Source organism: Lemur catta, chromosome 7, assembly GCF_020740605.2.
Source record: "Lemur catta isolate mLemCat1 chromosome 7, mLemCat1.pri, whole genome shotgun sequence".
Lineage (NCBI taxonomy): Eukaryota > Metazoa > Chordata > Mammalia > Primates > Lemuridae > Lemur > Lemur catta.
Genome location: NC_059134.1, coordinates 103,406,858 through 103,425,642, shown reverse-complemented (window position 1 = coordinate 103,425,642; position 18,785 = coordinate 103,406,858). Strand labels below are relative to the sequence as shown.

Below are 18,785 nucleotides of genomic sequence, written 5' to 3'. Positions count from 1 at the left end.
CATGCTGTTTTAAGCGTCAGGGCTATTTGTTACCTGGCAGTACGTAACTAACACACCTGTAGACACCATCGGTCAGGTTTCAGCTGGAGCTCTCCGTCTTCCCTCAAGGTTTCCTGGTCCCGCAGGGAGACTTTCCAGGTTTCTTCCTTCCTGCTCTTCTGCTATTGGCCATCGCACTGTGACGGGGCTTACTGCTTCCTGTGGGCGTGTCCGTTTGTCCTAGAGTGCACACTCCTGGTGCGCAGGGGCCACGCCTGTTCTGAACGGAAGCCCTGGGAGTTGGCAAGATAAGGGCAGATGGCAGGTTGGCCCTAGCCCTTCACTGACTCCATGAAGGGTGATCTCCTCCAACCATCCCTTTGACAAAAGAGGAGGCTGAGGTCCCCCACTGGGTAGGGAATGCTGCAAGGGAGAAGGAGACTGAGCTCCTAAATCAACTGAGGTTTAGAATTTCTTTAGCTTCTTGCGGCCTGCGGCCCCGGCTCATTACTGTCTGCTTTGGGGCAGACAGGGCTGGGGTGGAGGAGGAAACCAGAGGCCCATGGGAGACTCTGCTCTGGATGGAGGGGGCCATGGTGGACGCAGCTACCTGGAGCTCTGCGGGCCTGGGCTGGGAGACTTGGGAGAAAGGACGGGGGAAAAAAATCCAAAAACATATCTAAGATTATTTTCTCTTCTTACAGATTAAAGCCCCAGGTTACTTCTGGGATGCTCGAAGTGCAGGCTGATTCGGTGACATCAGAGCTGACATAACCCAGAGGCCTGTGCCAGAGTTGCTGGGAATGTCCCTCCTGCCCCCAAACCCACCATCACCCCCGACACACCTCCGTTTTCCCAGTGTGATGACCTACTAGTCGCTGACTAGGACATTGCATCAACCTATCAGCTGCTTAACGTCATAGAAATAAATGCTTTCTTACGCATGGTAGCTTATGGTTCCAGACTTGAGGACCTCGCTGGAGAAGGAGTAGGAGAAAGGTGGAAGAGATGGGGCGGCGGGGGGAGCGGTGCAGGGGGGGAGAGAGACAACAACAGCAGGAGGCGTGAAAATGCCAGAGACATCTTCTTGGAAAGGCCAAAGTCTCTCCTGGGTCTGAACCCAGGGAGCTCAAACAACCAAGCCCCATCCTCAACTTGAGCGCAAACTAAAGACGAACCCTGCTCACAAGAGAAATGAGAGTAGGCGTCCCCACAAAATCCTGTGCACCCGTGTTCGTGACAGCATTGTCCTTGATAGCCAGAAGGTGAAACAAGCCAAACATCTTCCACAAAATGAGGAAATGTGGACTATCCACACTATTGACACAGTCACCCATGAAAGGCACCAATGTCCTGACGCACGCTGCGTGTGGATGAGCCTCGAAACACGACGCTGAGTGACAGGATCCAGACACAGGAGGCCATGCATTGGATGATTCCATTTGTATGAAATGTCCAGAACAGGCAAATCCACGCAGACAAAGCAGACTAGTGGCTTCCAGGGGGCGGTGGCGGGGGGAAGGGTGGAGGGACAGGTGAGTAACTGCAGACGGGCATGTGGTTTCTTTGGGGGAATGATGCAAGTGTTCTCAGATTAGATTGTGGTGGTGGTCGCACAGCATACCGGGTATATTGGTTGTCCATATATCGAAAACCATTGATTGTGCACTATAAATGGGTAACCTTTATGGAAAGCAAATTATATCTCAATAAAGCTAAGTTTTATTAAAAAAAGAAAAGTTGAACTCTACAATTTCTAGGTGCTTTGTAATTCACCTGTTTTCTCTGTGCATTTTAGAGCCAGGGTAGAAGGCATTCCAGCTCCACCCCAGCCACGTGACCCCCCACAGGCCTCGATTTCCTCATCTGTAAAATGAGGAGAAAGTGACTCTCCTAGAAGCCACTGTGAAGATGCTCTGCTGGCGGGAGACTCACTAGGTAGCCATGGCATCACTGCCACCAGTACTCATGGTTAGTCTTTGCCTGGAACAGCTGGGGTCTGAGGAGAAGGGCTGCTTCCCAGGTAGGTTCCCTCCCCACTTTCCCTTCTCCTCCCACTTCCTCACCTGTCCACCCTCCTGGCCCTTTGACTGCCTCTCTCTCCCCCTCCTCCCCTGCATTGCACCTCCCCAGTTACCATCCTTATCTTCCATCTCTTCTTTCTAAACAGCCTGTCTGTTACCTGGAAGCATGTGGGATTCCAAGCTTGGCCTGCACAGCCAGTAAGCACAGGGCAGCGCAGAGAGGCAGGAGAGGCTTGAGTTGGGGTGGGAGGGGTTCCCGGGTCTGTGTCCCTTTGGAGAAGCCCAGGTTCCTTTTTCCAGGAAGCTGCTCTGGCCTCACCACCATGAAACCACCACCATCCCGCCACCCCCGACCTCAATAACCTTCAGTGGCTCCCTTCCTCCAGCTGTAATTCCCCACCTGGGATGCCACAAAGGGGATTCTGAGATTGTTTTTTTAAATAACTCAAAAAGGATGGAGGAAGCGGTGTATTTACCCAGAACAAAGCAGCTAAAGGGAAACCTCAAGATGTTTGCCTTTGGCTGGAAGCATAATATATCAACCCTCAGTCCAAAGGGGCAATGGAGAGCCGTGCCCAGAGTCCTGGGGCACAGGGGATGCCCTCCAGGCTGCTGGGTCCCGGAGCCCTCTCTCCCCAAGACCCCCCACCCTGCCTTCCCTCTCCCCTCACTGCAGCAAGATGCCAACGGCAGAAGCTGACCCGGCAGGCTGTGTCCCCACCCTGGGCTGACGTGGGCCATCAGCTGGCTTTGGCCTCCGTGCCTTCTGGAGAGTTGTGCCTTTTTGCTCCCAGCTGTGACACTCACTGACCCACACCTTTGGCCAGCGTCACTGGTGAATGCCCCCTACCACTTGAGCAGAGTGGCTTCTATTACCCGGTGGGTGGTAGGCACTGGTGCCCTGTCCATCCAGAGACCTGGGTGGCCTCCAGCTCTGGGCCTTCCTGCACCAGCAGAAACCCTGCCCTGTGTCTCTGTCCCTCATCCTTGCACAAGAAGCACTTGTGCTTCTTTTTTAAAGCAACTTTTCTACTCCTTTCACAGGGTAAGAGGTAGAAGAGTCAGGGAAGAAGAAAGAAGGAAAGAGTAATGTGGTTAAATTATTTTCTTTAATTTGAAAGTTTGTTCCACGATTTAAATCTCACATCCACAAACACCTCAGAAGTCAGCAAAGAGACGCAAGTTGATAAATTATAGTCATTTTAAAAATCTTCTTTCTGAATATAAACTGAAAAGTTTAATTAATTCCACACACCACATGCGGCACATGGCCTTCATCCTGCACAGGAACAAACATATGAATGAATAAATCAAACAGGCCTTGACACATGCCAGGCCCCGTGCTGAATGCTTTATGCATATTACCTTCATTAGTCCTCGAGGTGGCCTTGTGAGGGAATGACCATAGCCCATTTTATAGATGAGGACAGAGATTTGTCCAAGGCCTCACAACTACTAGCAGACGTAGTTCTGTGTGTAACACTGTCATTCAGTTTCATAAATATGGTTGCCACCTGCTTAGCATCTTGAAAAGAAAGGGGGCTTGGTTTTGCATAACATCGAAAATTTTGATTTTTACCCTCATCGGTTTCTAAGCAACCTGGATTTGTTCTGAGGTGCCCACAACACAGAGTGGGGTGCAGGCCCTTCGGGAGTGGTGCTCTCACGCACCATCACCACTGCCAACCGTGTGAACCGAACCAGGTACCTGGCTTCCCTGTGCCTCGATTTCCTTACCATTAAATGCATTTCCCTGAGATTAAGTGCGTGGAAATGACGGTTGCTGGGGGAAGCACCTCACAGAAGTGAGATGTGGTGGGTGGTGGCTGAAAGCTTTTTCTCCAAACCCCACAGGTGGATCTCACAGCAAACGGCCATGCTTCCCTTAGACCAGGGGGACTGGTGCTGAGGAGCTAGGAGCATGGGGACCAAGCCAGCCCTGCCCCAGGGTGTAGCAGCCTACCTCCCCCCGTGGATGGGAGGGGGCCCTCGGTCCAAGCCAGGATTCAGAGAGATGGCCCAGGAGGGCTCTCAGGATGCCTCTGACCCATCCAGTCCTGGGGTGGGGGATGGGGGTGGCACAACCTAGCCAGGGTCCCAGGGGGCTCCAACCAGCCCCTGAACCCCATGGGGCCAAGGCATGCATCCTACTGCTTATGGTCAGCGGCTCAGGATCCTTTATCTTGAACTAAGCCTCAGAAAAGATGCCTCAAGACTTTTTTTTTTTTTAAAGACAGGATCTCACTCTGTTGCCCAGGCTGGAATGCAGTGGGTCACCATAGCTCACTGTAACCTCAAACTCCTGGGCTCAGGCCATCCTCCTACCTCAGCCTCCTGAGTACCTGGGACTACAGGCGCACACCATGCTGGGCTGATTTTTCTATATTCTTTTTTTTTTAGTAGAGACGGGGTCTCGCTATGTTGCCCAGGCTGGTGCTGAACTCATGTCCTCAAGCGATCCTCCTGAGTCCGGCCTCCCAGAGTGCTGGGATCACAGGTGTGGTCACCACGCCCGGCTGGGACTTTTTGGTAATAGTTACAGCCAGTTTCTGGACGTTTTCCCATCGTTAACCACCTTCTGGTCTGCCCTTTCCCACTACATGCCCTGGACTGCCCACGGCTGATTTTGAAATAATAAGGAAAAGGAGAGGAAAAGCCATCAGACAGCAGCAGCTTCCCTTCTGTGCTCCACCGCCCCTGGGAAGGCGTATTGGTCACCGGTCTGGTTCTATCACGTTCCTCAGATGGATGGTCACCCTGTTACAGACGCCAGAGGGGCCTGAACACCCCCTTCCTGCTTGTCTTTATAGATGAACACGTTCTCACCCCAGCAGTACAACTGTCCTTGTTACGTAAGAAAGCAGCCCCTTCGCCTGTTCCGCGTCCCGCGCCCTAGGAGGTCCGCGGCGCTTGGTTGCCGTAGGTGCGCGCCTTCTCCAGGCCTTACGGTAAACGCGGCACGCAGGGCAACCACGTGGCGGCGGAACCGAGGCCCGGCGGGAATGCACGGAATGCGCGGCGCGGCCTCGCGCGGCACCCGAGCCACAGCCCGGGGTCCCACGGCGCGCGCTCTCGCCTCCCCCAGCCCCTCGCTCTGGCCCCGGCCCGGTCATGTGGGACTCGCTGGGGCAAGACGAGCCCCGCGAAACACCCCGGAGGGGCTCGGGGACCCAGCGCGGCCCATTGGTCCCTAGGACCCCGCGAGTACAGAATTTCGCAAGGGGTCTGGCCTTGTGTCCGCTACCAGCCCCTACGGCGCGGGCCGAGGGACCCCAGGGGAGGGTGCAGGGCGTTAGGCAGGCAACCCCCCTTCCCGCGCCTGGAAAAAAATTCCTTCCCCTCCCCTGCTTGGTAAGCGTCCGGAGACCCGGAATTCGGAGGTTCCCCAATAATAACGACCCCGGCCCTCGCTCCACCCGCCCCCAGGGCCAGGGCTTTCCGGTATTTTCCAGGGCTTTAAGGGGCGAGCTGGAGAGGCGCGGAGATGCGGGGTCTTCCCCACAGACAGCCTTCCGGAAGGGCAATGGTGGTGGGCGGGGTGGGGAGTGGGGCTCGAGTGACAAATCCCGGGATCTAGGACGCTGTGGGAGCCCACGAGGGTCTTAGCGCGCATCCTCTGACCGGAGTCGTCGCCGCAGGTTTCATAGGCCCCGCGAGTCCCGCTGCGGCGCGGAAGTCGCTCAGCTTCGGGTGGGCCCCGGCCCTGCTTGACCTCGGGAGACTAAGGCGGCACGTGACCTCCGAGGTCGTTACCCCCACCCCCACCCGATTGCTTTGCTTGGTTTTCTCCTCGATGCGGGCGCCTACTCCCTGCCATTGGGTCAGAAACGGGCCTGGGCCAGAGCCGGAAGGCCGGGGAATTGCCAGTGGACTTTGGGGTTAATGCTGCCCAGGGCACGAGGCAATGCGTTTTGAGGGCGGAGGTCGAGGAACTAGAGCCTCTTTCACCCCCAGGAATTGCACCTTCACCTTCGGAATCTCAGATGCGTCGTTGGAGCCGGTGCCCCCTACCTGTTGGGTTTGCTTTTTAACTCCCGCGCACACCTCGTCCGCAGCCTTCAGAGCTGGGGGAGGGGTCCTCTTTCCACGCAGCCAGCCCGACGGACGACTAGGCGCGGGGGCGGATGGCTGTGTGTTAATTAATCGCTGAAATTAATTGATCGGGGATGGAAACGCACGTCCGGGGCTCGGGGCCATGGGGCCGGGGCTGCCCCGATGGGCACCCGAGCCGGAGTTCGCGCCGGCCCACCCACGCCTCTGGGGCGCCGGGGATCCGCGGCGCAGAGCTCCGGCGGAGCAGCCGCAACACGTGGGCCACCACGCGCACCCCAGAAGCGAGCAGTGTGGGGGAAGGGGAGCCCGAGCGCCCCCGGAACCCCGGGGTCCGCATTCGGAAGCGTTTTCCTGGGCGACTTAAGGGCTTAACAATGGAAAACTCGCAGAGCAGGAGCCAAGTCCTTTCAAGTTGCCGCCAGGTATGCGGCTGCAGGTGACCCCACCTGGGTGCGCCCGCCTGCCAGCCGCCTAGGTCCTCCAGGGGGAAGGGCTGGTGCCGGAAGTCGCGCACGGAAGATCGGCTTTGGGACCCACACCCCCTCACCCCCTCTCGAAAGCCCCCCGCCCGGCAGCGCGCAGCAGCGGCGCGTCCTGGGGTCTGCGCCGCCGCGGAGCGCCGGTTCCTGAATGAACGCGCTCCCTTCCCCCGCTTGAATGAAGGTTCCCACAGCCAGGGACGGTGGCAAACACGCGCCTGCAGCGGAATTCGCCCTCTCTGGGCCGACCATCCGCCCCAGCCGCGGTCACCCCGGCGGGGGCCTGGGGGCGAGGAAAGCCGGAGGGTGATTTAAGTTACGTTTGGATTTTCTTTCCAAGCAACGTGGTTACCACTCCCGACCGGGCCACTGGCCCTTTGTCTCCTAATGGTCGCCAAGAAAAAAGCGCAGAGCACTTTAATGAGCTCAGACTCCGCAGTTCCTGCTTCTTGGTGGGTTTTTAAAAGACAGTGCAAAGTTAAAACTGCAACAAAAAAAGTTTTTAAAAGTTGCTTTTCTCTTTGGAAAAATATCAAAATGCTTCCTTTGCGCTTCTTGAAGCAATAGCCCCCAAAGGTCCGGGGCAGCTGGCCCCCTCAGGGGCTCCAGGGGCCGCCCAGCAGGATTCCCCAGGGTGGGGGCTGGGCGGCTGGCGCTCCCCGCTGGGCCCCAAATTCCAACGTCTTCCCAGCCGGTTCCTGGACGGCTCTTCACGCTCGCCGGCCAGGCTTGCACTTTTGCGCCCGTCCCTGAGCTGGGAAATCAACGCAGTTCCTCGTTGAGATCTGCCCGGTCCGCCTAGTAACAGCGCCGCGGCCCCATTGGCTCATGCTAATTCCAGTTTCCTCCGTCTCTCTCCCGGGAGCGGGGGGAAGTTCCCTCCTGGACCCGGAGCCCGTTTTGCAGGAGTGGGCGAGCCTCTTTATGCCCCGCTGCCCTCGCCGACGCTGGCCCGCCTCGCGCCTCGGGCTGCGGCGCGGCGCACGCGGGGCTCGGGCCCCCGCGCCCCCCGGGACTGGAACCGCCGGGTGATAGCGCGCGGCCACATAAATCACCCGGGCGGCCGCCCGGTCGGGATTTTATGAATGAAAAAGCAGCCGGGCCGCCCTCGTGCGCGGGCTGATGCTCGGAGGCTTGGCTGTGCCCGCGCCAAGGCGAGCCTGGGTGCCCGAGGAGGGGGGCGCGGCGATGGGTGCTCCCTGTTCCTCGGGCCACCCATCGCTTCCCATGCGGGAGCCGGGGGCAATTACCCCAGGACTTGGAATATCTGTAACCCTAATTCCCGGTGGGGGAGGGGCGCAGGAGGAATCTATCCTGGGGGGTGGTCCCGTCTTGCTGGAAGCACCCTTGGCAAGGGGAGGTGGCTTTTTAAATCCGTTTTCTTTGGGCCTTTACTGTTAAAGGGATACGGTGGTATGGTGACAGTAAAACTATATTCAGAGGAAAGTAAATGAACAGTTTTCATTTGGGGTAGGTATTGTAAAAACTGTAAAAAAATTACTAAAATGTCCTTTTACTTAAAAAAAAAAAAGCGCCAAAGAGGCAGAACTTCTAACTTAAAAATACGGATTTTATTTATATCTTTAAGTTAGTGATAATATTGGGGACTCTATCGTATAACCGGGAACACCTATAGATCTTGTTAAAAATCATCAGATCAATACACTCATTTGTTCCGATTTTCGCCGGGCTCTGCGGGCCGGCCCTTCAAGCTCACGCATGCACCCCGGGGCAAATTCTAAAGGTGAGGGGACATCCACACCTCCAACAAAACCAATTAGGAAGCTTCCGGTGGTCGCGTCCCTGGCAGAGACACTACTCCCAGCATTTTAATTTCTGTCTTAATTACAAGATGAGTCAGTACAGGGGCCACTGCTTCTCAGCCTCCCATTCAGAGGTGTGTTTCTCACGGTTAAATTGCGGGCACCGGGAGGGGGGCATTCGGGGACCCCCGCAAAGATGGACTGGTCAAGGTGGGGAGACAGCCCGAAGATTCCCCAGGCGAGGACAGGATGAAGGAAATGCTGGCCACCATCTTGGGCTGCTGATGGAATTTTCGGGCATTTATTTTATTTTATTTTATTTTTTGAGCGAGCACAAGCCAGGCAGAAATCCCCTTATAACATTTGGGGTTACCCCATGGGGCATCTGCAGCAACCCCCCCAGTGAGCCGCGAGGGTGCCTGCCCGGGGTCGTGCGCTCTCTCCGGCGTCCCTGCATGGTAAATAATTCCTGAAATTTACACGTGTTAATGAAAATGAAAGAAGATGCGGACGCTGAGATTCCTCGGCCGTCTCTCCGCCCGTGGGTGCCCTCGTGGCGTTCCCAGAAGTGCGCCCATTCTGCCGGCTCGGACATGGGGTGTCGCCGCGCCTCAGATTCCCCCCTCCGTGCGATCTCCCCAGGCTGCGTGTGGCCTGCCCGCCCTCCTAGTTGTCCCCCAATGCACAGACACCCCCACCCCACCCGCCAAATCCCGGGGGACCCACTCGGGGAGGAGGGGCCCCCTGAACCCCTCTTCCCCGCCGGGGAGAAAGGCTGCCGCGGGGCGATTTGCATTTCTATGAAAACCGGACTTTGCGGGCAACTGGGCTGCGGGGCAGGCGCGGCGCCTCCGGGATGGCTTTTGGGCTCTGCCCCTCGCTGCTCCCGGCGTTCGGCGCCCGCGCCCCCTCCCCCTGCGCCCGCCCCCGCCCCCCCGCTCCCATTCTCTGCCCGGCTTTGATCTCTGCTTAACAACAGCAACGTCACACGGACTACAGGGGAGTTTTGTTGAAGTTGCAAAGTCCTGGAGCCTCCAGAGGGCTGTCGGCGCAGTAGCAGCAAGCAGCACAGTCCGCGCGCTCCGGCTAGGGCAGAAGAGCGCTAGGAGCGCGAGGCAGCCAGCGCGAGAGCCGAGCGCGGATCGAGCCGGGACCCACAGCCCCCGCAGCCGCCCAGGCAGAGCCCACCATGGAACACCAGCTTCTGTGCTGCGAGGTGGAGACCATCCGCCGCGCGTACCCCGATGGCAACCTCCTCAACGACCGGGTGCTGCGGGCCATGCTCAAGGCGGAGGAGACCTGCGCGCCCTCCGTGTCCTACTTCAAGTGCGTGCAGAAGGAGATCCTGCCGTCCATGCGGAAGATCGTGGCCACCTGGATGCTGGAGGTGCGGGGCTGCGGGCGGCTCTCCTAAGACTTCCCTACAACTTGTTGCCCAAACCCACATTTCTCTGCTCCTTGTGTCCCACCCTTCTCTCCCGCTAGAACTTTGAAGTTTGCCGGGATGTTGCTAGGAATCCGTATTTTCAAAATAAATAGATATTGTGGGTATTTTTTGAACGAGGAAAGGGTGGGGGTGGGGGCGTTAGAAATTCCCTTTCCTAGTGGGGGGGAGGGAGGCAGTCAGGGAGGGGTGCCATCGGGAGAAGCCAGTGCCAGGGGTACCCCAGTGGGCCCGGGGGTGCGGGTTGGCAGTCTGGGCGCGCTCTGAGGCCCCCGCCTGCTCCCCAGCTCCGCTGCGCCTCTCCTCCCGGCCGCCGCGGCCCCGAGCCGCCAGCTCCGGGGGGAGGGGGCATAGATTTGATTTTTAAATTAATATCCAGGGACACGTATGCAAGGGCTGCTCGAGCCAGTATTATGCGCCATCTTTGCTCTTTTATTGCAAAGCAAAAGTGTTTATTAATAATTGGGGGCAGGGTGGGGGCGGGGAGCGACCGGCCCCGCTCTGGGGCCGCGGCGAGGGGCTGAGCGGCCGCCCGGAGCCCGCGCAAGAGGAGCGGGGGGAATTGGCATGGGCAGTTTGGGGGGGACCCTGCTCAGAAAGGGGGGACCCTTTGTTCAAGCAGCGAGCCCTGGGGCGCCCCGCACGGGCAGCCTGGGCCGGAGAGCACGCCGGGCTGCAAGGTCGCGTGGCCCCCAAGACGCCAGAGATTGGCCCCCGGCTGCAGGGGGTCTCGGCTTGGGGGACCTTCCCTGAGCAAGCTGGGGGCCCGGGGCACATTTTCAGCCCTTCAGTGGGCGCCCGAGGGGCCCGCAAGTATTTTTAAATAATTTTTGAAAGTGCGGCGTGGTGCCCTTGCGAGAGGGAAACGGCGCCCGCGCCCAGGGGAAAGGGGGGCCCCGGAGTTTGAATTCCTGGGACTCTCACCCGAGCCCGTAACGAGCTCCCGACCCCCAGCCTGGGTAAAGGACCGTCCGAGGGTCATTTTCAGGGGTTTTGTACGCACCCAGTTATTTTTTTAATATTTTTAAATATTTTTTGAAAAGATGACGTCTGGGGAAATGCGGCGCGGCGGCCTGGGACGCCACCTTTGTGTCTCGCAGGCACGGCGCCCAGCCCCGCGGCCCGCCCCGCGGCCCCGCACCCGAGCGGGTGGCGACCCCCAGCCAGGCGGACCCCGGAGCTCCACCGCGGGCCGGGGTCGCTGGGGTCGGCGCCTGCGCCGCCGCGCATGCCGCCCGGCCGTGCCCGCTCCTGCCCCCGCCCCCGCCGTGCCAGCCTCGCGGGGACTTTCCCTTTCAGTTTCGGGGAGGGTGGGTACTGGGGACACGTGGAGAAGGGGGCGCATCCCAAGAAGCTCCTGTCGCCCCCTGTGCCGACCCCTCGGCGCCCCCGGGGACTGGCAGCCCAGGCCTGCGGGTTGGGGGTGCAGGTCGCCGTGGTGGGGGGGCCGGCGCTCCCTGGCGGCGGCGGTCACGGGCCATGCCCCGCAGGTCTGCGAGGAGCAAAAGTGCGAGGAGGAGGTCTTCCCGTTGGCAATGAACTACCTGGACCGCTTCCTGTCGCTGGAGCCCGTGAAAAAGAGCCGCCTGCAGCTGCTGGGGGCCACCTGCATGTTCGTGGCCTCCAAGATGAAGGAGACCATCCCCCTGACCGCCGAGAAGTTGTGCATCTACACGGATAACTCCATCCGTCCCGAGGAGCTGCTGGTAACGGGGGCTCCCCTCTGCCGCGGATACCCCGTGGACACCCCGTTTGCCGCAGGACCCGGGTGGGGGGAGGTGCAGATGGCAAGAGACCCGGTCGCCTCTGACAGATCTGCCCCGAGGGAGGAGGAAGCACGGCACACCGCTGGCTGGCTCGGGGCTTCTGTCGGAAGGGCGGGATCCCGGCGCCCCCATCCCACCGCCCGCACACTTCGCCCGACTCCCACCGCGTGCGAGCCCCGCGCGTGGCCGAAAAGTGGGCGGCGCGCGCCCTCTAGTGGCGGCGCGGAGGCCGCGCTCGCTGCTGCGCCCCGGGTCCAGGTGGTGGGAGGTCTTTTTGTCTCCACTTTGCGGACAGGCTTTCCTCGCTGCACCTTTTCCGTTTTGATCTGGAATCGTGTGTTACCCCCGCTCTCCGGACCCCCCAACATTCGCCATCCCTCCTCTCCCACCCCAAGACTGCAAACCAAAGGCTGAGGCCGGAGACCTGAGCCCGCGGGGTCCCCAGGCCCCCTTCCTCCCTGGCCTGACACGTGTGCCCCGGTCTCTGCAGCAAATGGAGCTGCTCCTGGTGAACAAGCTCAAGTGGAACCTGGCTGCGATGACCCCGCACGATTTCATCGAACACTTCCTCTCCAAAATGCCCGAGGCTGAGGAGAACAAACAGATCATCCGTAAACACGCGCAGACCTTCGTGGCGCTCTGTGCCACAGGTAGGGCAGGCCCACCCCAGCTGCCCCTGAGAAGGACCGGCCGGGGGGGGGGGGCTGGCCCTGGTGCCCCAGGTGGCCCTGGCCAGTTTCTTCCTCTGTGCCTGGGTCTGCCGGCCCGTCTGTCCAAGGAGATGCTGCCACCGCCCCTCTTGCTCTGGGAAGAGCTCCTCTTCCTTGCCCTGTGAGCAGAGGGCCGGGACTGTTTGTTGCAGCTAGATGGAGGGTGGATGGCCCGGCCTGCCTGTGTTTAGCAGCTGCCTTGGCGTCCCTGCCCAGGCCAGGCAGCTTGTGTCCACTCCATGCTGAAAGGGGTTTACCTTGGCCACCGGGCATCCTCCTCCCCCCACCCATCTCCAGCCGTTCTTGTGTCCTCAAGGAGCCTGAGCTGTGGGGGCCCCCTCCTGGCCTCTCCCGGGCTGGGCCACCTGCCAGGGGCGCCTGCACCACGTGCTCCTGCAGCCGAGTGCGGGGGCGTCCAGCAGAGGAGCTCAGAGGCCTGAGGCCCCGCTAGGGGCCCTGTGGGCCGGCTGGACTCAGCTGAGCCCTGGGAGGGGCTGCAGTGCAGCCTGGGCTTGGGCCACCACAGCTGGCAGCAGAGGAGCCCAGCCCTCCCTTTCCCTGGCACAGCCCCTGGAGCCGCCCCCCACTGCCCTGGCCCCAGACCCCAGGCAGCCAGAATGTCAGAACCCAGTATGGACAGACACACACAGCCCACCGTGCCGCCTCCTGCCCCCAGCCTTGCCTTCCACTCCTTGGCCTCTTCCTTCCCCAGCCAGGAGGCCCAGTTACCCTACTGGGGGGACTCATGCCCCTGTCCCACCCAGCTCTGCCATGGCCCAACTCTTGCCCTGGTCAGGACTCGGTTGTCCCATCTGTTTGGGGACTCACTCTGGGTGACCTGAGGGCCATGAGGCAAGGTTGCTCAAAGGGACAGTTGGCATCTTCCACTTCCCCAGAGGGGCAGAGTCCCCAAGCCTCTCAATGCACCCCCTGACAATGGGTAGCCCTGGCGGCTGGCATTCCAGAACAGTGTGTGGTTTAAGCGAGAGTTGGGAAGATTTCTTGTGCCTCCCCGCCCTCCTCCACCTGCCCGGGGCATGGACCCCTCCCTGGAGTCCTTCCAGGCGAGGCCTTGTGGGGGTGCAGATGGAGGTGCCAAGGACATCATCGCCTGGATGGATGGGAGGGTGGGGCTGGCCCTGCAGGCGGCAGGGAGGCGTTCTCTGGCTGGGGCGCCCTGGAGGAGAGAGGCCTCCGGAGACTCCAGGCAGCCTTTTATGGAGCTGAAAGTGGTTTAGAGAAACGAAAAAGTTTCCTAGAGATAATGCAAGGAACAGTTCTTGCACAGTCTCCCTCCCGGGTGGCTCAGGCAGCTGGAGCGCCCCTCCCAGGACCCTGGGTGCTGGCAGCAAGGTGTGCAGGCAGAGGTGCAGTGGGGCTCTCCGCGCTGCTGCCTGTCCTTTGAGACAGGCCCAGCAGGCGCCCCCAGCGGCAGGTAAAAGCGGAGGATCGCTCAGGTGACCCAGTACTCCCAGCTGTGGTGTTCAGTCCTGGGTGAGCCGGTGGTGGGGCTACATGTGTCTGCCAGGTCCCTGCCCGGCCTGGACTCTGTCCCTGAGGGGTGCTCCCTGGGCCCTGCCTGCCCCGCTGAACGTGACTGCAGTACAGCCCCTTCTTTGGCCACGCTGCACATCTGTCCAGATGAGAGTGACATAAGGACAGGTGAGGTGGAGACATCCTGTTTTTGTCCTCCTCGTGGTGAGGATTAGCTTTGACGGTAATGGGAGGGGCGTTGCTCCCCTTTCTCCCTGCCCGGGCGCCCCCAGCGCACACACAGGGTTGCCAAGCATCACACAGGGTTGGGTTTTTCGCGCACACATACACCTGTGCACACTGGGGCCTTTCTCTGCACCGCGGCAGGCTGGGTAGGGAAGGTCCAGTGCCATCTGAAGTGGACATGTCCTTGAGCTTGATGAATAGCCCTAGCCAGGGCCAGCAATGCCAGAGAGCTCTGGTGACCACTTGGCTATGGCTGACCTTTCTGACCAGGCAGCAGAAGGGGCTAAGTCCCGGAGCTTTGGCGTTTAACACTGGATTGTTCCTTACTCGAACACAGAAGCCACCAGGGCACACACACGAGTTGGGGACACGGGCTTTGGAGTTAAGCTGGCCCCTGTGACTCCACCCTGCATGCGCCCCATAGAGGGGGTCTCAGTGCAGGACTGAGTGGGACCACCACTCCCTGCAGAAATGACTGTGTATGGTCCTTGTTTGCCTCAGTGAAAGGTTTCCATCCACGGCCCCTGGCTCCCACTGGGTGGACTGTCCCATTTAGAGGGGAAAGAGGTGGCTTGCCTTGTTAGAATTTCTTTTTTTTTAAGTCATTACGGCACCCAGAAGCCGCTCTGTCTCCCGTCCATCTCCCCTCCGGGGTGGTTGCCTTTCTTCCTGGCCCCTCGCCAGAGCCCCCTCTCCCTAACAAGACCCAAGTGGCTTATTCTCCTGGGGGAACTCTCGGGTGGGCTGCCGCACTCCCTTTGTGCCCAGTTCACCCTGTTCGGCCCCCCTGACCCCCCTTGTTCCTGAACACCCTGTGGCAAGAGCTGAGGCAATGGGGCTGAGAAGATGCCACACTTGTCCCCAGTGGGGTCCAACTCCAGACCCTGGTTTATGTGCTGAAATTGGTGGCCGCCCCCACCAGTAATTCCTGGGTAAAGGCCAGGCCGAGAGGCTACATCCCCCTTGCTGGCCCACCTCTCCATGTGGGGGCGAGATTGCCCTGGGGAAGGAAGGCTGGTGTCCCACCCACAGACAGGGAACTCTGTCTGGGGCAGTGAGTCCTCAAGGCAGAGCTGGCCTTCAGTCTGCTTGAGGAGGGAGTCGTGATGGGACCCCAGGACCCCCGCTGCTACTGTGGCCTGGGAGCAATATGAGCCCAGACATCTGGCAGCAGTGACCAGAGACAGCTTTGTGTGGGTGGCGGGCTGCAGCCCCCCTAGCTTTGCACTGCCTTGGGTGTGCTGGATGGTCTCCAAGAAGCCCAGGGACCAAGGGGTCCTAGGCCAGCTGGGGTCTGGGCTAGGTCTCTTGGGCCCCCACATTTCCTGCCCTGGGGCCCCACTTGTGGGGGGGCTATGGGCAGCTCCCACTTAGCTGCCTGGCTGCCCCCCACCCCCCGGGCCCATCTCCCAGATTGGCCTCGTAAGTACAGTGACGGGCGGTGGAAACCAGGTGCCTCTTCCCTAACTTGGGAAGTCGCTGGAATTGTTGGGCTACATCAGGTGGCCCAGAAGAGCCTTTTTGTCACCAGCCAAAAAACAATGATGTCGTGAGTAAAGGGCCTGGTGTAGGGTTGGGTTTTTCTTGGTCTGAAGGTTGTGGACGACAGAGTCCACTGGAGCAGGAGACAGGGCCGCAGAAGCAGCTCTTCCCTCTGGTGGGAGCGGGAACGTCGCCTCAGCAGCCCTGGAGGACGCTGGGCAGGGCTCAGCCCCTCCAGGGATGAGGGAGTGGCTCCATCAGTACCCTGTGGCCTGGCTGGGTGGGGTCCTAGGCCCCTGTCCATGTGAAGTCCCTTCAGAGTGTCACCACTTATCTCCATGCTACTGGGCAGCGGCAGGTACTTAGGGTTCGGGGTGTAAGGGAACACCCTCTACTTGTGTGCCTGCAGTGTCTTTCATATTATTCATTTTCATGGATAAATGACACGTTCACAAGGTTCAAGATGCTAAAAGGAGAGAGGGCAATGGCGTCCATCACCCCAGCCCTGCCTGTCAGATTTTCGGGTGGGTGTTTTCTGCGTTTGCTGGGTGTTTGAGTACACAGTGGGGCTGCTGTCCAGGGTGGGTTCCTGCTCTCCCAGCGCCAGGGTGACAAGGCTGGAGGCTGAGGGCCTGGACGTGGCCCACACACTCCCGATAGTTCCAGCCAGGCTGTGCCGCTCCCTTGGAGCCAGTGTTTGGGGTGCCCCAAATCGTGGGGTCCTGCGGAGGGTGCCCTGCTCACAGCCTCCTTGTCTCTCCCTCTGCTGCAGACGTGAAGTTCATTTCCAACCCGCCCTCCATGGTGGCCGCGGGGAGCGTGGTGGCTGCGGTGCAAGGCCTGAACCTGGGGAGCCCTAACCACTTCCTGTCCTACTACCGCCTCACACGCTTCCTGTCCAGAGTGATCAAGTGTGACCCGGTAGGTGACCGAGACCCTGCCCCTCGCTGGCTCTGCGGGGCCTCACATGCAGGAGACTAATCTAGGACCACGGAAGTGGCGTGGCTGGTGCCAGACCCCAAGGGTTGCAGGGTTGGAGCCACAAGGGGGACAGGGCAGCAGCCTGTGCTCAGTGGCACAAGACCGTCCAGGTTGACCAACCTGAGTGGGGGCCACAGCTCAGGGCCTTCCTGCGCCTGAGCAGCTGTCATGGCCTCAGGCCAACAGGCCAGGGGCGCCCAGAACTTGCTGATCGGCCGGGAGGGTCTCACCAGCTTCTCACGGGCCCCTGGGGCTTCAGGCGAGGGCATGAGCCATACCCTCCGGGTGACCGTGCAGGAAGGGGCCACAGGCAGGCTCGGGCTGGTGATCCGTGTGGTGACAGTGTGTGGGGGGCCGCGGCCCAGCCGCGCTTTGTTCAGGCCACAATGCGCACGGCCGATAAATACCCGCTTGAAAAGGGCTCTTGTGAGGTCCGCAGACTCCGGCCAGCAGGCGAGTGGAGACAGCCTTGTTTTTACGGCTCTCTTTCAGAGGCTGCTGCTGTAAAACCCGGAGTTGACTGTGTCTTTCTTCTTAAAATGCCATTGTTTTATTCCCAATTCTTCCCTTTTCTTAAAGGAGGAATTAAAATAACAATTACAACGGTTTGTGGCATTTACCAAATTAGACCAGAGAGGTTGCGGGGTCAGCCGTCGGCCCCCGCCGTGCGTGAGGGAGTGACCGCCTTGACCCCAGCCCGGGTCCGGACGGCCTGCCGAGGCTGGTCACGGCGCTGGCCTGGGCTGCCCCGTGCTCCACCCAGAGTGCCCAGGGGCTTCTGTGGGCCCTCCCAGATGCGGTCTCATGGTGCACCTGCCTGCCCAGCGCTCCCTCTGTCCTGGGGGGCCCCGGGGACCAGCTAGCTGCCCAGCCTGCACTCATCTCACTCTGAAAAGAAGCACTTTTGCGACGGACACTGGGGGGACTAGGGCCCTCCCCTCTGTGCCACCCTGCCTGGCTTCAGCCCAGGGCGGGGGCAGGGACAACAGTTCTCTAAGGAAAAGGGCCTCGGTTAGAGGCGCCACTGAGGCCCCGAAAAGCCCTGCCGTCAGATGAGGTCTGGGTCTGCCCCTTGCATTCCGGGCCCACGCGCCGCGTGAAAGCCGCTGATTTCCCGGCGCGTTGCTCTGGCCTGGCCGGCTCGGTCCGTGCTCTTCTTGCAGCCCCAAACAAGGCGCCAACTTCAGGCAGCTGTAGGAAATGGCCGCGTTGTCCCTTATTTAAATAGAGGTTGTCTTAATTGGGTCTGAAGTGAAATGCCTCACAGCTGACACGGGGGAGCTTAACTGAGGCTGAATTTGCTCTGGTTTCCAGCAGCAAATGCAGCTGTGCCCAGACTTTGAAAAACCCTCAGCGCGTTCTAGGACTTTTCTCTGGTGGAGGGAACGTCCAACCCTTGGGAGTCGGGTGTGCTGGGCCACACGTCAGTAATTGCGTGTCCCTTTTCACGGAGAAGTGCTTGGAGCCTCTGGCCGTGGGTGAACAGCACTGTCCCCCAGGCAGCTTTGCGGGCAGCTGTGGGGCCAGACAGAGCATGCGGGAAGGGCACAGAGTCCAACTCCGTGTGTGGGCTTGAGCGATCGTGGTCACATGTGGGGACCGCCAGGCAGAGGGAGGCCGGAGGGACTGCCCTTCCTGCAGCCCTGAGGGGCAGGGACGGTAAGTCGTTGCTCCCCAGAACTGTGTGTGGGGAGGTGGGGGTGGCACTGCCGGGCCTTTCAGGATGGAAACTGAGGGTGCCTGGTATTTTGGGCTGAAACCTAAGGCAGACACCAAGAGTCCTGGGTTCCACACCAGGCCTCCCGGGCCTCAGTTTCCCCTCTGTACAGTGGAGCCGTTTATCAGAAGCAGGGTGAGCGAGGCTCTCCTGTCAAGGCGTGGAGCTCTGTACAGGCGGGCGACCCGGAATTCACCTAGAAGCCATTCGTGCTGGGTCCTCTTCTGTCCGACAGCACCCGCGTCCAGCCCCTCCTGGTTGGAGGTCCCGCAGTGCCTCTGTGACCCGCGGCGGGGCTGCGGCTGAGCCCCGTTCCCCACGGGAAAGGCTGTGTTTCCAGGCTGGCTAGAGACGTTGCTTGGTTTAAGAAGCCCCAGTGTAGCTTCCTGGCAGTCGGGGCTTCACGGCCCGGACGCCTGCTTCCGTTTCTTTATTCGGAAGCCACCCAGCAGCAAGAAGCAGCTTGGAGCTGCTGGGAGATTTGCCCCTAGTGGAAACTGGGAGAGGCCCCTGGGCACCGGGCATCCCAGCAGGGGTAGAGGTGCAGGGCTTCCAGGAGCTTCTGTCAAACTCTGCCCGGGGGTGGGCACCTCTATGGCTGCAGCAGGTATACACATGCCCTGCAAGGCTAGTGGGTGGCCCAGGGTGCAGGCCTGAATGGATGAAGG

The 18,785-nt window shown here is 60.1% G+C and overlaps 1 protein-coding gene across 2 annotated transcripts in view; it reads left to right on the top strand.

Moving 5' to 3' along the window:
• The first annotated feature begins 9,265 nt into the window (after positions 1-9,265).
• CCND1 (cyclin D1) overlaps positions 9,266-18,785 on the top strand; it is a 13,262-nt gene continuing 3,742 nt past the window's right edge. Inside the window, exons 1-5 of one of the 2 annotated variants that reach the window (XM_045558236.1) lie at positions 9,290-9,685; positions 11,233-11,448; positions 11,999-12,158; positions 16,192-16,340; positions 16,893-17,021. In XM_045558236.1, the coding sequence (XP_045414192.1) occupies positions 9,488-9,685; positions 11,233-11,448; positions 11,999-12,158; positions 16,192-16,340; positions 16,893-16,907 (738 nt within the window). In that variant the 5' untranslated portion in view covers positions 9,290-9,487 and the 3' untranslated portion in view covers positions 16,908-17,021. Of the gene's footprint in view, positions 9,686-11,232; positions 11,449-11,998; positions 12,159-16,191; positions 16,341-16,892; positions 17,022-18,785 lie in introns of those variants that run through there. The other variant, XM_045558235.1, reaches the window with a different exon arrangement.